Source organism: Ips typographus, linkage group LG1, assembly GCF_016097725.1.
Source record: "Ips typographus isolate SLU linkage group LG1, UJ_Ityp_2.0, whole genome shotgun sequence".
Classification (NCBI taxonomy): domain Eukaryota; kingdom Metazoa; phylum Arthropoda; class Insecta; order Coleoptera; family Curculionidae; genus Ips; species Ips typographus.
The window spans coordinates 960,151-975,581 of NC_138422.1; the positions used below are offsets into that span (position 1 = coordinate 960,151).

Below are 15,431 nucleotides of genomic sequence, written 5' to 3' on the forward strand. Positions count from 1 at the left end.
GTTAATATGATGTGAAAATATTTTCCAGCGATTCTTCATGGCCAATTTACCCAGTAATTTTTGTAACCCCAAAGTCATACGTACGGTTTCTGAGATACGGCCGAGGACACTAGGTACAAAACAGGATAAATTATAATCATCAGTGGTCTCATCATTTTATTGACAAACCAGTAGAAAAATGATATAAAAAATATAACGATATAACGTAAGCGTAAACGGACATTAACATGGTTTAAACACTTAAAAGGTACAAAACGATTACAATAGTAATCAGAAAAACGACAAAAACATTGCCTGGAACAACTAGTGCTAAACATGTCTTTGTACTTATACCTAACGTAAAAAAATACAAGGTAATACGTATATCACAAATAACTTGAGATTCTGCACAAAGGCATCAAGTAGAAACAAAATTGTGATGCAAGAAGGTTTTGTCGACAATATTATACTGCACATCAAAAATTGCCTGACTTTCCCTGTCAAAACGCCCTACGTAATACTATAGGTGGTAAGTAGATAAAACTTAACTTTAAACGAACACAACAACATTTAACTTACTTGCAACAAACCGTTGAATTCGAACAATAATTGTTCCCACATCCACTTACGGTGCTACTCGACTCGAAGGAATCACTGGAACTGGAGGAAAATTTAAACTTTTTTGGAGTTGGCGTATCCAACAAGCTATCATTCGATACGGAAGAGTTCTGTTCTCGTATCAGCTGTCTCACGCGGTGTTTCACGCAGTGATCCTATATACGAAACAATTTGGGTGAGAATTTTGATTTTTTTAAGTACAGTCGACACGTACGTATAACAGCCACTGGTGTTGGAAAATACCATAAACGGTTATACGCCGTTCTGGTATCACTGTCAGCATTTGTTCTAATAGGCTTTTTAGCAATGCTTTTTCTGGATTGCTCCAAACTCCTTTGGTGAGATCGCAATTTCCTTGCAGGATATTGTTCATGACAGTTTTATAGTCGCTTCCTCTAAAAAAGATCCAAAAAACTATATAAAGTCCATGAAACGTGGGTTAAAGTCCACATGTATGTGAATCCAGTATAATTATTAGAGTTCGGATTAAAAAAGCACTAAAGTTGTGAAAAAAAAGCACAAAACTTTTCAATTTCAACTTCTAGATTTTTTTTTAAGATATCAAATTGCTTTAGATCTAGAGAGAATCAGTTGTTATGAATATCTGTAGTGTGTTTTGTTCTGTATGTGTGCCAATGAGATGGATAATGGTAACTATGTTCTGGCAGTATTTTTGGATTTTAAACGTGCTTTCGAAACAATAAATAGAGACATTCTTTTAATAAAATTAGAACAAATAGGTCTAAATGGTTCTGTATTAAAGTGGTTTAAGTCATATTTAGACGATAGATTTCAAGTAGTTAAGTTTAGAGAGGCTGTATCTAAGTGTATGATAGTTAAACATGGTGTACCGCAAGGTACTATTTTGGGCCCCTTGTTGTTTCTTGTTTATATCAACGATATTGCAAAAGTTGTTAATACGTCAAAAATTGAAATGTTTGCGGGTGACACGATGTTGTATGTAATTGGAAAAGACATTCGGCAGTTGCAACAAAACATGAATATGGATTTAAAATTGATATTTAACTTTGTGTTAACAAATTGAGTGTAAATCTTGCTAAATGCAAATTTTGTGTTTTCGGGAAAAAGTGTAAACTATCGGTGCTAAATAAAAGTGAAATAGAGATTAAGATAAATAACTTTAAGATAGAAGGCTGTGAGGAAATAAAGTATTTAGGAGTAGTGCTCGATGCAGAGTTAAAATTCCGGGCCCATGCAGAATACTGTATGAAGAAATTTGCGCGTAAGAGGTTTTATTGCAAGAATAGATAAATCTCTGTCAATGTATACAAAGCGACTGCTGTATAATGTCCTGGCTCAACCACATCTTGAGTTTTGCAGTACTTTGCTTTTTAACATGCCAAACTACATTATCGATGAATTCCAGCGGATTCAAAACAAAGCGATGCGGATAATGATAAAGTGTGACAGATATACGCCTATTAGAAACATGTTGAGCTGTACTGATTTGTTGTCTGTTAAGCAAAAAATAGTTTTCAACGCTTTTGTTTTTATTTTTAAAATTAAGAATAGGATTTTGCCTGATTATGTGTGCAATAAGGTAAAGACTTTTAGTGATACTCATGAATACAATACTCGGAATAAAACTGATTTTATTATTAATGTGAGACCAGGGACCAATATTGTTTCAAACTCGTTATTGTATAGAGGATTATTGGATTTCAATAATCTCCCGCCGCATCTCAAAGACTGTGAGAGTTTGAACATTTTTAAAAAACAACTTCGTCGACATATACAAGCTCATTGTTTTTAATTTGTAATAATTGTGTTTATATTGTTCTTTGTTGATATATTTGTGAAATTATGTAGCCATTGGGCTAAATAAATATCATTATTATTATTATTATTAGAAGCATACGGACGAATTTAGACTGTTTTGAAAACTTTCAAAAATATTTTGAACTACTTGAGAGCTTGAAGGTTTTTGGACTATTTAAACAGCATATTGAAGGTTCTGGAATGCTTTAGAGGCATTTGGGATCTCTTACACGGTTCACAAAATTTTTTAGAAGCTTCTAAACTGCTTTAATATCTTCTGGGAGCTTCTAGACTAGTTGAAAAGCGTTTGGAATCTTTTAGACTGTTCTAAACGATTTTGAAAGGTTCTAGACTGTTTTGAAAGACTTCCGACTGCTTTAGAAGCATTTTGGAGTTTTGTAGTGTTTTGGAATTTTTTCAGACTACTTTAGGAGCATTGAAGGTTCTGGACTGCTTTCAAGACATGTCAATTTGAACTTTTGGACGCTTTTAAACTGCTTTAGAAGCATACGGAAGCTTTCAGACTGCCTTGAAATTTTTTGAGAGCTTCTAGACTAGTTGAAGATTATTTGGAAGCCTTTAGCGTGTTTTAAAAGCTTTGGAAGCTTCTAGACTGTTTTGAAAGACTTCCGACTGCTTTAGAAGCATTGTGAAGTTTCTGTAGTGTTTTGAAATTTTTTCAGACTACTTTAGGAGCATTGAAGGTTCTGGACTGCTTTCAAGACATGTCAATTTGAATTTTTGGACGCTTTTAAACTGCTTTAGAAGCATACGGAAGCTTTCAGACTGCCTTGAAATTTTTTGAGAGCTTCTAGACTAGTTGAAGATTATTTGGAAGCCTTTAGCGTGTTTTAAGAGCTTTGGAAGCTTCTAGACTGTTTTGAAAGACTTCCGACTGCTTTAGAAGCATTGTGAAGTTTCTGTAGTGTTTTGAAATTTTTTCAGACTACTTTAGGAGCATTGAAGGTTCTGGACTGCTTTTAAGACATGTGAATTTGAAATTTTGGACGCTTTTAAACTGCTTTAGAAGCATAGGAAAGCTTTTAGACTGCATTGAATTTTTTTAAGAGCTTCTGAACTAGTTGAGGATTATTTGGAATCTTTTAGACTGTTCTAACTACTTTTGGAAGTTTCTAGACTATTTTGAAAGGCTTTTGACTGCTTGAGAAGCATTTTGGAGTTTCTGTAGTGTTTTGAAATCTTTTTAGACTACTTTAGGAGCATTGAAGATGGACTGCTTTCAAGACATGTCAATTTGAACTTTTGAAAGCTTTGAAACTGCTTTAGAAGCATGCGGAAGCTTTCAGACTGCCTCGAAATTTTTTGAGAGCTTCTAGACTAGTTGAAGATTATTTGGAAGCTTTTAGCGTGTTTTAAAAGCTTTTGGAAGCTTCTAGACTGTTTTGAAAGACATCCGACTGCTTTAGAAGCATTTTGGAGTTTCTGTACTGGTTTAAAACCTTTTCAGACTACTTTAGAGGCATTTGGAAGGTGCTTAGACAGTTTAAAGAGCATTGAAAGTTCTGGACTGCTTTTAAGGCATTTGAAACCTTGTAAACGGTTCTAGAAACTTTTGGAAGCTTTTAAACTGCTCTAAAAGCATGCAAAAACTTTTAGAACGTCTTGAAATGTTTTGAGAGCTTCTAGACTGTTTTAAAAGTTTTTGTGGAACCATTTGGGAGTTTCTGTAGTATTTTGAAATATTTTTAGATGACTTTAGGAGCATTTGGAAGGTTTCTGGAGAATTTAAAAAGCATTGAAGGTTTTGGACTGCTTTTAAAGCATTTGAAAACTTATGGAAGCTTTTAAACTGCTTTAGAAGTATACAGAAGCTTCTTGACTGGCTTGAAATTTTTTGAGATCTTCTAGACTAGTTAAAGATTATTTGGAAGCCTTTAGAGTGTTCTAAAAGCTTTTGAAAGCTTCTAGACTGTTTTGGAAGACTTTAGACATATTTTGGAGTTTTTGTAGTGTTTTAAAACCTTTTTAGACTACTTTAGGAGTATTTGGAAGGTTTCTGGAGAATTTAAAAAGCATTGAAGGTTTTGGACTGCTTTTAAAGCATTTGAAAACTTATGGACGGTTTTAGAAACTTATGGAAGCTTTTAAACTGCTTTAGAAGTAGGTATACAGAAACTTTTTGACTGCCTTGAAATTTTTTGAGATCCTCTAGACTAGTTAAAGATTATTTGGAAGCCTTTAAAGTGTTTTAAAAGCTTCTAGACTGTATTGGAAGACTTTAGACATATTTTGGAGTTTCTGTAGTGTTTTAAAATCTTTTTAGACTACTTTAGGAGTATTTAGAAGGTATTTGGGCAGTTTAAAGAGCCTTGAAAGTTCTGGACTGCCTTTAAGACATTTGAAACCTTGTAGATGGATTCAGAAACTTTTGGAAGCTGTTAAACTCCTATAGAAGCATACAGAAGCTTTTGAGAGTTTCTAGATAAATTGAAAAGCATTTGGAAGCTTTTAGAAGCTTCTAGGCTGCTTTGTAAACTTTGCAAGGCATTTTAGAGGTTTTATAGTGTTTTGGAATGTTTTTTTAGACCTCTTCAGGAGTATTTGGAAATTTTTGGTCAGTTTAAGGTTGTAAATAGACACTTATACATTTTGCAACATGTTTCTGTCATTCAGAAGCCTACAATATTTCAATATAGCAATTTTTTTCTGTCAAAGCACTTATTAGTTTAGTTTTAAAAACTTGAAAAACTTGTTTTGTAAAAAAAACTAATGAAACCATACAAAAATAGCAGTAAATAAGCACAAAAAGAGAAAGATGTATAAATCATTATTATTTAAAAAAAGCAAAATTTCTAGAAATCCAGACTCTAATAATTATATTTGCACTTTTTTTTCTTTTTTGATTAATAACAAGCTGTGTAACTTCTTGTTAATTCATCATTCAATCAATCTACAGGTCCATAGTTTAATGCAGGGAATTCCAGACCACCGTCAAGTTAAAAATTTGTTCAAAGTGAATATTACATAAAAACTCTTAATAAATTCTCAACTTGGTACTCACTTAAAGGGTAACTCCCTTGTAACCATAAAATAGAGGATAACCCCTAAACTCCACACATCGGCTCGTTTCCCGTACACCATTCCTTCGCGAAAATTCTTATTCATAACCTCAGGCGCAACATATTTTAATGTACCGCATATAGTGGTCGCCACACTATCTTCAGTCAATTTACTCAAGCCAAAATCACAAATTTTTAACAGAGTTTCCTCTCTGTCGTCCAACAGCAGCATGTTTTCAGGCTGCACATTTAGGTAAATTAATAAACAAACCAACAATATTAAATAAGTAAAGTAGTACCTTTAAGTCTCTGTGTATCACACCTTCAGAGTGGAGGTAGTGAATACCACTAAGTATTTGAAAAAAGTAGAATTTCACTCTATCTTCTGGCATGGCACTTTCAAGGATTCTTTTAGTTAACTCTCCACCACGCATGTAAGGAAGGATAATAAATATTTCCCTGCTCACTTGGAAAAAATCAATCATGCTAATAACACAAGGCTGAAAAATTATTGTTTAAGACTGATATAGCACAACGGTAAATTTTATCTTACATGTGACAGTTTGGAGAGGATTGAGATTTCACGTTTCACTTTTAGTGGATGGTTTATTTTATGATTTAATGCACTTTCAGTTTGTGTCATTATAATTTTTTTTACTGCATAACTGTTCAAAGTTTCCTGAAAACAACGTGTTAACTGACTTTGAGATGTAACAGAAGAGTCTTACTCTGTGTTTAACAAGTCGAACCTCTCCACAAGCCCCCCTGCCCAATTGTTGGATACTAACATACTTATCAGACAACTCTCTGGGTAAAAAGTCATTGTCCTCCTCCTGACTGAGGTTTAAAAAAATGTACACAGTTTTTGAGGGAGCAGCAATTGCAATCTCATCTTTGCTTTTCAGGATTACACTACAAAAAGTAACTGTAAAAGTGGCAGCAGTGTCTCACAACTGAATTCATTACCATTTTCCTGTACCTACAATTTCCTTATTTAAAAATGTTCCATTTTTACTAAAATCAGTCAGATACACTAAACCATCATTGCCTTTTTTGATTTCAAAGTGAACCTTTGAAATCATTAACAAATTTTCATTGGGATTTATTTTTCTTGTTAGAGATACAGTGCAGGTCTCTAGTCGACCAAAAGTAAATGTATTAACTAGGTCTATAAATGATTAGGGAAACAATTAATTTTCATAAATTTTACTTTTAAATATCAATTTACCAACATTCTGTAGGAACATTTGACACGTTACTAGCCTACCCCAAGGCAGCTTGCACCTCTCAGATGGAGTGCACAAAGCAGTCACCTCATTTTCTTTGGGTGTTAGGGTAGAAGGCAAAACTTCCTCACCTTCAGACATCTCTCTCAGTATACTAACCTTTATAAAACTTAAGAAAACCTACACAATTGAGACATAATATGCAGTCTTTATACCTTCAAAGAAAAATTGTTAAAACCCACAAAAAGAGGGTAAAAACAGGAAACAACACCACCAACTTATTAAAGTTAATTGAAAGTCACATTATAGCACTTGCTAAAAGTTAAATGCACCTACTTTTTTAGGGGAAAATTGAAAAAAAAGCTGGTAACAAAAAATAGTCACAAAAAAAGAAAACAAATAAAACTAAATCAACAATCAACTCTCCCCCACCATAAGTTTTACCAATCGCTCAACTGTCAAATTTTGGCGGCAAGACAGTGTTGCCATTTTTTTTAAAGGATCGGTGTTCTTGCGTACTGGGTTTCCAGTGAAACCCACAAACTTTGGATTCAATTTTTTTTAATACCTAGTTTAACTAAACGAATTCTTAAAATTCCGATTGTGTTGGTTCTGATTGTGCAACCGGACAAATGTCTGAAATCTGACAACTTACCACCAATGACCAAAATTGATATGCCACTGTCTTGTCAAGTGTCAATTTGTTCTTCTTTATCGCACCGTCGTGCGTATCAGAGTGAGAAACAACAAAAATTTCACTTCATTGGCGTGCTCGCAACCGGTAGACCGGAAAAAAATTCTGAAAAATCACAAATTCCTGGCTGCTGTTCCCCCCTCGACGCTTGGCGCGACCTTTTATGAAATCCAAACGTTGTTATTTCTTATTTTCCACTTAAATTCGGATTTCCAGACTATCATGAGCAGTATTCTGAAGTTAAATACCGGTTTCGTTAAAAGCTGCTTAAATTATGCTTTGAACAAGGTAGGTTAGCACCTGGTTTAGGTGAGCTGTAATTTTGTTATGTAACTTTTTTTCGCGATTTGCCTTTTAACTCCAACATTTGGGGTGGTTGGGTGCTTGCGGAAAACTTGCGTTGAAGTAGGGCTCCTAGTAACAGCACCCCCAACCAAACTCCTTTTGCCAGGAATTTAACTTTGCATGTTTTAGAACCCGGTCAGTCTAGTGTCAAGCAGAGCCCTACACGTAAACGTAGACCGACAGAATGCCAAACAGAACGACAGTGGAGCGGGCTCGCAGGCCTATCCTTGTATCGATCACAGTTACGATGCTGTGGTGGTTGGTGCAGGTGGGGCTGGTCTTCGAGCTGCATTTGGGCTGGTCCATGAGGGCTTCAGAACAGCAGTGATCACCAAATTGTTTCCTACTAGATCTCATACTGTCGCTGCTCAAGGGGGTATCAATGCAGCCTTAGGTGAGTACATTGTAGGGCTCAGTTAATTGTTTTTACTACTTTGGTATGTTATCAGTTGGAACTTAATCCCAGTTTAAGTATGTTGCTACTTTGTTGTTTGTTAGTTGTTATTGGGAGACTAGTAGTCTTGTTTTAAGTACCTACACTAGATTTAACACTGAAATATTACAACTATCAAGAGGGTTTAGATTAATAAACTAGTTTTGTTTGGGGGAGTACTTTTACAGACCTGTAAGGAAATTCCCAAGTCCAAAGTTCAGCCAGTGCTAAATTCTAACAGACTTATCAATAATTAGTTTATTTTTAGATTTAAGTGTCTTTCAGTTAGTTATCTTATAATAATTAATAATGTTTAGGCTTCCTTATGATTAATAATTACATGAACTTGGGTTGTGTGAATTTTATGCAAGATTAGCTTTTTAACAGTAGAAATCATAATATTTTTCTTTCAATTAAGCCTATGTTACTTTGATTTGAGTTTTAGGTCAAAAAAACCCAAAAAAACTAACATTACTTGTTGTTGAGATAATATTTGAATATTTATGTTCCAATAGACAACCCACAAAACACGCAGTCAGCTGTGCATTTATGTTTAGTGGGTTGGTAGTCTTGATATATAGTAACTTTTGTTTTTTGTTGGTTGGTTACTAGATTAGTACCGGTAATGGAGGTTATGTATGTCGATGTTGAACTGATTATCTGTTTTTCCGGGTTGCATTATTTTTCAATAAACTTCTATTAATTTTCCGGTTAACACTTGTTAAATACTTTTTAAAGGTAATATGGAAGAGGACCAATGGCAGTGGCACATGTACGACACTGTTAAAGGTTCGGATTGGCTAGGAGACCAAGACGCCATCCATTACATGACCCGGGAAGCTCCCAAAGCTGTCATAGAGCTCGAAAACACCGGAGTGCCTTTTTCCAGAACCACGGAGGGTAAAATCTATCAGAGAGCTTTTGGCGGGCAGTCCTTGAAGTTTGGTAAAGGCGGGCAGGCGCACAGGTACCCGAATCCCTTGGGATATCACCGCTTGTCCAATTTATGACAGATTTGACGCAGGTGCTGCTGCGTAGCGGACAGGACTGGTCACAGTTTGTTGCACACACTATACGGACAAAGTTTGAAATACGACTGTCATTTCTTTGTGGAGTATTTCGCTCTGGATTTGATTATGGAGGGAGGCGTTTGCAAAGGAGTAGTAGCGCTATGTCTTGAAGATGGCACAATTCACAGGTTTAAAGCGAAAAATACGGTAAGTTGCTTGTTATGTTTTGTGTGATGAATTTTGGGGTTGGTAAAGTTTTTTTGTTGATTTTGTAGGATTAATCACATGTTTTTACTTCTCTACTACTAATCAACTTAAACTTTTTAAGCTCTGTTACACCTAAAACGATTTTAGCATATATCAACAGGTTTTAGCCACTGGAGGCTATGGAAGAGCCTTCTTTTCTTGCACATCAGCTCATACTTGTACAGGTGACGGTACTGCAATGGTAGCCAGGGCTGGATTACCCAGTCAGGACTTGGAATTCGTCCAGTTCCATCCTACGGGCATTTACGGAGCTGGTTGCTTAATCACCGAAGGTTGCAGAGGTGCCGGCTTTTCGATTGTTAAGTTTAGGGCGGTTTTTCTGAATTTGTGCTGGTTGTAGGTGAGGGTGGATACCTGATCAACTCCCAGGGCGAGAGATTTATGGAGCGTTACGCTCCGGTGGCTAAAGATTTGGCCTCCAGGGATGTGGTGTCTAGGAGTATGACCATGGAAATTAGAGAAGGTGAGTAATATTTAAGTCATGTTGTGGATAGATGTTTGGGGGTTGGGACCAAATAATACACATACTAATTATTATGTTGACAGTAGCGCCAGCTCAAGTTTTACAACTTTTGACAGTTCCTGTCAAGTATAGTTCAATTCGCGTTTGTAAGAATTGATATAAACAATAACAAATCGCAATTTAAAATGTTGATTCAGTAAATGATATAGTCGGTGTTTACCGAATGATGGCGCATTCATGGGGCTGTTCCTAGATTTGGGAACGCCTTTTGTACTTTCTAACTCAAAGAGTGGAGGACAGATGTCACCAGATGTTGCACAACAACTATCAAGATTGTTCTTAGTTTTTCTTAAAATGTAATATCATTCATCAGTAACTCTAGACCAGCGTTGCCAAAGCTACCCCGATTGGGGTAGATCTACTTCATTTCCAATATCTATAGTTTCCAAAATCTACGCCTTTATTAAATGGAACAATAAAGATTAATCAAGAAACAAAAAAAAAAACAAATAATATTGACTTTTCTCATTCTTTCAAATGCGCCGATACCTAAATATAGTCCACAACCAATGTTGCCAGGTCTACCGTTAAAACGGTATATCTACCGTTTTTGTAGTTCTTTTACCGTTCTCCTATTTTTTGTATATAATCTACCGTTTTTAATTACTTTATTGCCGTTATGTTGGTTGTGAAACTTTTCATATACTTTTGCAATTTGAATAGGAAATTTAATAAGGATTTTAAAAATGCGCTTAAAACAGTCATTTTTTACTCCAAATTATTCTCTAAAACCACGTGATATCTGCCACTTTTGTCAAAATTTTAATAGAATTTACAAGAATTACATTTTAACACAGGTTTCGAAACCAGACTATTTTCTGAGATTTAACAGTTATTTTGACAATTGTCAATTGTCAAAATAACTGTTCATAGTCTAGCTAAATAGTCTTCTGAAATCACGTGACAACTGTCAATAACGTCAAAACTGTCAAACTATGCCCTAAAATTGCAAAAATCAGGGTTTTGAAACGTTTTCTTGTAGTACTTGATATAAAATGTGTTTTTGAGATTTATGACAGTTATTTTGACAATTGTCACGTGACCGTCTAACTAAATAGTGTTCTACGATTAGGTGAGAACTGTCAAAACTGTCAAACCATGCTCTAAAGTTGCAAAAATCAGGGTTTAGAAACGTTTTCTTGTAGTACTTGATATAAAACGTGTTTTTGAGATTTATGCCAGTTATTTTGACAATTGTCACGTGAGCGTCTAGCTAAATAGGGTTCTACAATCACGTGACAACTCAAACTAACGTCAAAACTGTCAAACTATGCTCTAAAGTTGCAAAAATCAGTGTTTATAAACGTTTACTTGTAATATTTGATATAAAACGTGTTTTTGAGGTTTATGACAGTTATTTTGACAATTGTCACGTGAGCGTCTAGCTAAATAGGGTTTTACAATCACGTGACAACTGTCACTAACGTCAAAACTGTCAAACTATGCTCTAAAGTTGCAAAAATCAGGGTTTACAAACGTTTACTTATAGTATTTGATATAAAACGTGTATTTGAGATTTATGACAGTTGTTTTGACAATTGTCACGTGACCGTCTAACTAAATAGTCTTCTGAAATCACGTGACAACTGTCAATAACGTCAAAACTGTCAAACTATGCTCTAAAGTTGCAAAAATCAGGGTTTAGAAACGTTTTCTTGTAGTACTTGATATAAAACGTGTTTTTGAGATTTATGACAGTTGTTTTGACAATTGTCACGTGACCGTCTAGCTAAATAGGGGTCTACAATCACGTGACAACTGTCACTAACGTCAAAACTGTCAAACTATGCCTTAAAGTTGCCAAAATCAGGGTTTAGAAACGTTTACTTGTAGTATTTGATATTAAACGAGTTTTTGAGATTTATGATTTTGACAATAGTCACGTGACTGTTTAGTTAAATTATCCTTTAAAACCACGTGATCTGTATTTTTGAAGTACGGTTTTTATAGCAAGGAACAATCAATCAAAGACACCCTGTATAATAATGTAAAATGAATGAATTTGTTTTCACCTAGCGTTATCTACCGTTTTTTGACTGATTATTCTACCGTCATTAAATATTTTGACTTGGCAACATTGCCAATAGTAACAAACCGAAACGGTGTAAACTCAGCAGGAGTAGGAATTCATCCTGGTCTGGCCAGAAGCCTGATCGTCATTGTTCTTAAAAAAATCTATATGATATAATAGATGATATGATATGATGTTTTACTTGGAATTGGATGCAGAATCCTAAAATGGTTTCCATTTGAAAAAATAAAGTTGACAGTGATAACTTGTTTTTGGGTCACCCTGTATACATGAATTTATTGTCAAAAAAATCGCAATAAGAAATAAGTATTGACGTGTCCGAGCGTTTTCCCAGAAAACAAATCCTTGGTTTTTAATAAAATATATGCGCAACTTTACGGACACACTGTATATAGGTAATATAATATGATGAATGTCTGAACTGCCCCAATTTATTCAACACATCTATCCCGAAAAAGAAAATACATTTGGCAACACTGCTCTAGACACGCCGTTTGTCATAATATGAATGGGCCTGTCCCACAATTTTTTTTTATTCATAAACTTCATAACTTTAAAGACGGATTGAAAATATTATACCCGTATTTTTTTGTTTTCAAAAATATTAAGTCTAAATAGAAAAAAAATGATGATAAAAACTACATTAATCTCATGTTTAAAACGCCCACCGCCAGTGACGTACTACACTATCAACCAATCAGCGACAAGAAGTGAAACAGTTGGCGTGCAACAGCCAATAAAATCGCCCAGAATTACGTACTTCACGTGCGCGCCAAAACAGATCTTTTAAATTTAATGGACAAATTCAAACTAATGTAGGAACATTTACGACCATAATTTTTTCTTCAAGAATATGAAAAATTAGTTTTTTGATCCTATTCTTTCGATTCCAGTCATTAGAACAAAAATTTATGATATGTGGGATAGGCCCATTCAAAAGGTTTTTTGACAAAGCTTTGATTCATATGGTTATATTGACGTCAGCATTGATGACGTACGCGTAAACTAGCTCCGCAAGAAGGGTATCAACAAAATGATGGAATGGCACTGTATAACACAGAATTTTGCACTGTTGACGTTTGTAGGCAGAGGAGTTGGTCCTGAAAAAGACCACGTCTACCTACAATTGCACCATCTACCGGCCGAACAACTCCACCAACGACTGCCCGGTATCTCGGAGACTGCGATGATTTTCGCGGGGGTGGACGTAACCCGCGAACCAATTCCGGTCATTCCGACGGTGCACTACAACATGGGCGGCGTGCCCACAAACTACAAGGGCCAAGTACGTTGTGGCGCTTGAGTGAGTGTTCGTTTTGAAGCTTCGAGTACGTCAGACGTGTGTACTGTCTTTTGTGTATGTCGGTGACGCTCGAAGCTTCAAAACCGACGCGCCAACTCGCTGTCCGAACAACGTTCACTCGCCGATTGGTTGCGCAGGTGCTGACGTCGTGCAATGACACCGACACGGTGGTGCCCGGATTGTACGCATGTGGAGAAGCGGCGTCGTGCTCGGTACACGGAGCTAATCGGTTGGGAGCCAACTCGTTGTTGGACTTGGTGGTGTTTGGTAGAGCGTGCGCTCTAACTATCGCCGAAGAGCATAAACCCGGCGAACCGGTTGGAGATATTAAAGCGGTAAGTTAATTTTCAACAAAACGTTTTTTTGGCACTGTTTCCAATCGAAACTTGTCTATAGAACGCAGGTGAAGAGACCGTGGCAAACTTGGATTGGTGTCGGTACGCCAATGGTCCGTTGCCTACGGCAACGTTGCGATTGCAAATGCAAAAAACCATGCAAACGCACGCCGCTGTGTTTCGTACTGAAGACGTTCTAAAAGAGGGTATCGTGAAAATGAAGGATCATTACGGACAGCTCAAAGACTTGAAGGTTTCCGATAACAGGTTAGACAAAGCTTGCCTAAAAACTGGTTTCTTTTTTTAACCAACTATGTTGGCAGTCTTATTTGGAACTCGGACCTGGTGGAGACTCTTGAACTGCAAAATCTCATGTTGAACGCCATGATGACGATTGTAGGGGCTGAAAACAGAAAGGAATCTCGAGGAGCTCACGCCCGGGAAGACTACAAAACTCGTAGTGATGAATACGACTATAGCAAACCCATAGAAGGTATTGTCTTGAAAATAAGGATTTTTTTTTCAAGAAAATAAAGAAAATTTATTAATTTAATTTATAGAAAAGGTACATTTTTGTAGGGATGTCAAGTGTTTACCATTATAGTTAGTTTTAGTAGGATTGTATGTAGTTATTAAGAAAATTAACAGTATTACTTGATGAACTTCAAACGAGGTGAAAAAGGTGGTACGTGGAGGTAGAAGGTGGGAAAAAAGGTTGTTTTTGTTCTTGGTTGTTGATTGTCAAGAGAGACTTTTAATGAGAGCTGGAAAGTCAGTTTTCTAAAAAATTCGAGCAAAAATCAGACTATTGAAGATCTGGGGATCTTAGAAAGCTTCCGGAACGGAAGTTACTGAGTGTAATACCGAGTGCTACCAGCAATTGTACCGTCTAGTCCACGTTATGACATGGAGCAGATTGTAATATAGAGGACCTATTCCAGAAGTGGTTAAATCGATAACCGAGGAAGCCTCCCGGCTGTTACCGAGATACAGCCTTTGCAGTTAAAAATCCACCTCAACGGAAAAGAAGAAGATTGGTCAACTGACTGGTTTATTTTAGACAATTTGGACTCTTTAACGAAGAGTATTAGTTATAAGTAGTTTGTAATTTTTTGTATTAAAGATATTTGTAGTTTCAATGATATATTTAGAAGCAGGGTTTTTAGGTAGAAAGTAAGTTAGATAGGTTTAGTTATTTACCTTAAAAATAACTTGACATCCCTACAATAGAATTTTTATTCAAGCTTATTTATTTAAATTTTCTTTATTTACTAGAATATTAGAATGAATGGTCAGGGTAAATCTCATCTTCAGGATGATAAAATAATCGTGACAGTACCAAACATTTTTTTGGATTTTCATCAAAACTTTGAGATGGATTAAATTTCAGGACAACAAAAGAAGCCAGCGTCTGAACACTGGAGAAAACACACTTTGGCTGATATCGACCCCAAAACTGGTTCAGTGAAAATCAGCTATAGAGCCGTCATCGACGCTACCTTAGACGAATCTGAGTGCAAAACTGTACCCCCCGCGATTCGTTCCTATTAATTTAAACTTAAACCAACTCACTTGGGCGATAGTAAACTCACGCTGGTCGTTTACGGCATTGTCTCTGAATGTACTTTTACTACTCTCATAGAGTTTGGACCAGGCCTCTAAAAGTAAATTGAAAACTTCGGGCTGGGGTGCTGCAGTTTTTTTTTTTCGAAAAGTATTTTAGTAGCTGTTTAGTTATAATTTATTTTTTTGTTTTATTTGTAAGATATAAATGTGGTACCTGGGATTCGGGTACAGATGTTGTACGATTAATAAGTTCGTGTAAAAATTTATATTTCCCAATAAAATAAAACGTTGCCGATAGTTA

At 35.8% G+C, this 15,431-nt stretch overlaps 2 protein-coding genes across 6 annotated transcripts; one reads left to right on the top strand and one right to left on the bottom strand.

Annotated features, from left to right (window-relative positions):
* Window positions 1–143: 143 nt before the first annotated feature.
* LOC145735591 (ovarian-specific serine/threonine-protein kinase Lok-like) lies at window positions 144–7,053 on the bottom strand. 5 transcript variants are annotated; one of them, XM_081989597.1, is made up of 10 exons: window positions 6,838–7,053; window positions 6,625–6,781; window positions 6,363–6,564; window positions 6,125–6,308; window positions 5,950–6,075; window positions 5,696–5,896; window positions 5,399–5,637; window positions 812–992; window positions 559–752; window positions 144–499 (listed from the first exon to the last, which is right to left on the bottom strand). In XM_081989597.1, the coding sequence occupies exons 2-10, from the start codon at window positions 6,761–6,763 to the stop codon at window positions 490–492; spliced, it is 1,476 nt and encodes a 491-aa protein (XP_081845723.1). In that variant the 5' UTR covers window positions 6,764–6,781; window positions 6,838–7,053; the 3' UTR covers window positions 144–489. The 5 variants fall into 5 exon arrangements, with proteins under 5 accessions (XP_081845723.1, XP_081845731.1, XP_081845712.1 ...); XM_081989605.1 differs by having other exon boundaries at window positions 6,625–6,791; XM_081989586.1 differs by having other exon boundaries at window positions 6,625–6,802.
* A 364-nt stretch (window positions 7,054–7,417) lies between these two features.
* SdhA (succinate dehydrogenase, subunit A (flavoprotein)) lies at window positions 7,418–15,427 on the top strand. Its single transcript, XM_081989495.1, has 11 exons — window positions 7,418–7,604; window positions 7,791–8,055; window positions 8,833–9,061; window positions 9,119–9,311; window positions 9,472–9,652; window positions 9,712–9,834; window positions 13,012–13,211; window positions 13,367–13,564; window positions 13,626–13,831; window positions 13,888–14,057; window positions 14,955–15,427. The coding sequence occupies exons 1-11, from the start codon at window positions 7,539–7,541 to the stop codon at window positions 15,113–15,115; spliced, it is 1,992 nt and encodes a 663-aa protein (XP_081845621.1). The 5' UTR covers window positions 7,418–7,538; the 3' UTR covers window positions 15,116–15,427.
* The last annotated feature ends 4 nt before the right edge of the window (window positions 15,428–15,431 follow it).

Bases quoted from the DNA above. Each gene is read 5' to 3' on its own strand.
- LOC145735591 (XM_081989597.1), bottom strand. From the start codon at position 6,763: ATGTCTGAAGGTGAGGAAGTTTTGCCTTCTACCCTAACACCCAAAGAA. The intron at 993-5,398 runs GTGAGTACCAAG...GATCTTTTTTAG, and splicing joins ACAAGGGAGTTACCCTTTAA to AGGAAGCGACTATAAAACTG. The intron at 753-811 runs GTACGTGTCGAC...TTTCGTATATAG, and splicing joins AACACCAGTGGCTGTTATAC to GATCACTGCGTGAAACACCG.
- SdhA (XM_081989495.1), top strand. From the start codon at position 7,539: ATGAGCAGTATTCTGAAGTTAAATACCGGTTTCGTTAAAAGCTGCTTA. The intron at 9,312-9,471 runs GTAAGTTGCTTG...ATATATCAACAG, and splicing joins GGTTTAAAGCGAAAAATACG to GTTTTAGCCACTGGAGGCTA. The intron at 14,058-14,954 runs GTATTGTCTTGA...ATTAAATTTCAG, and splicing joins CTATAGCAAACCCATAGAAG to GACAACAAAAGAAGCCAGCG.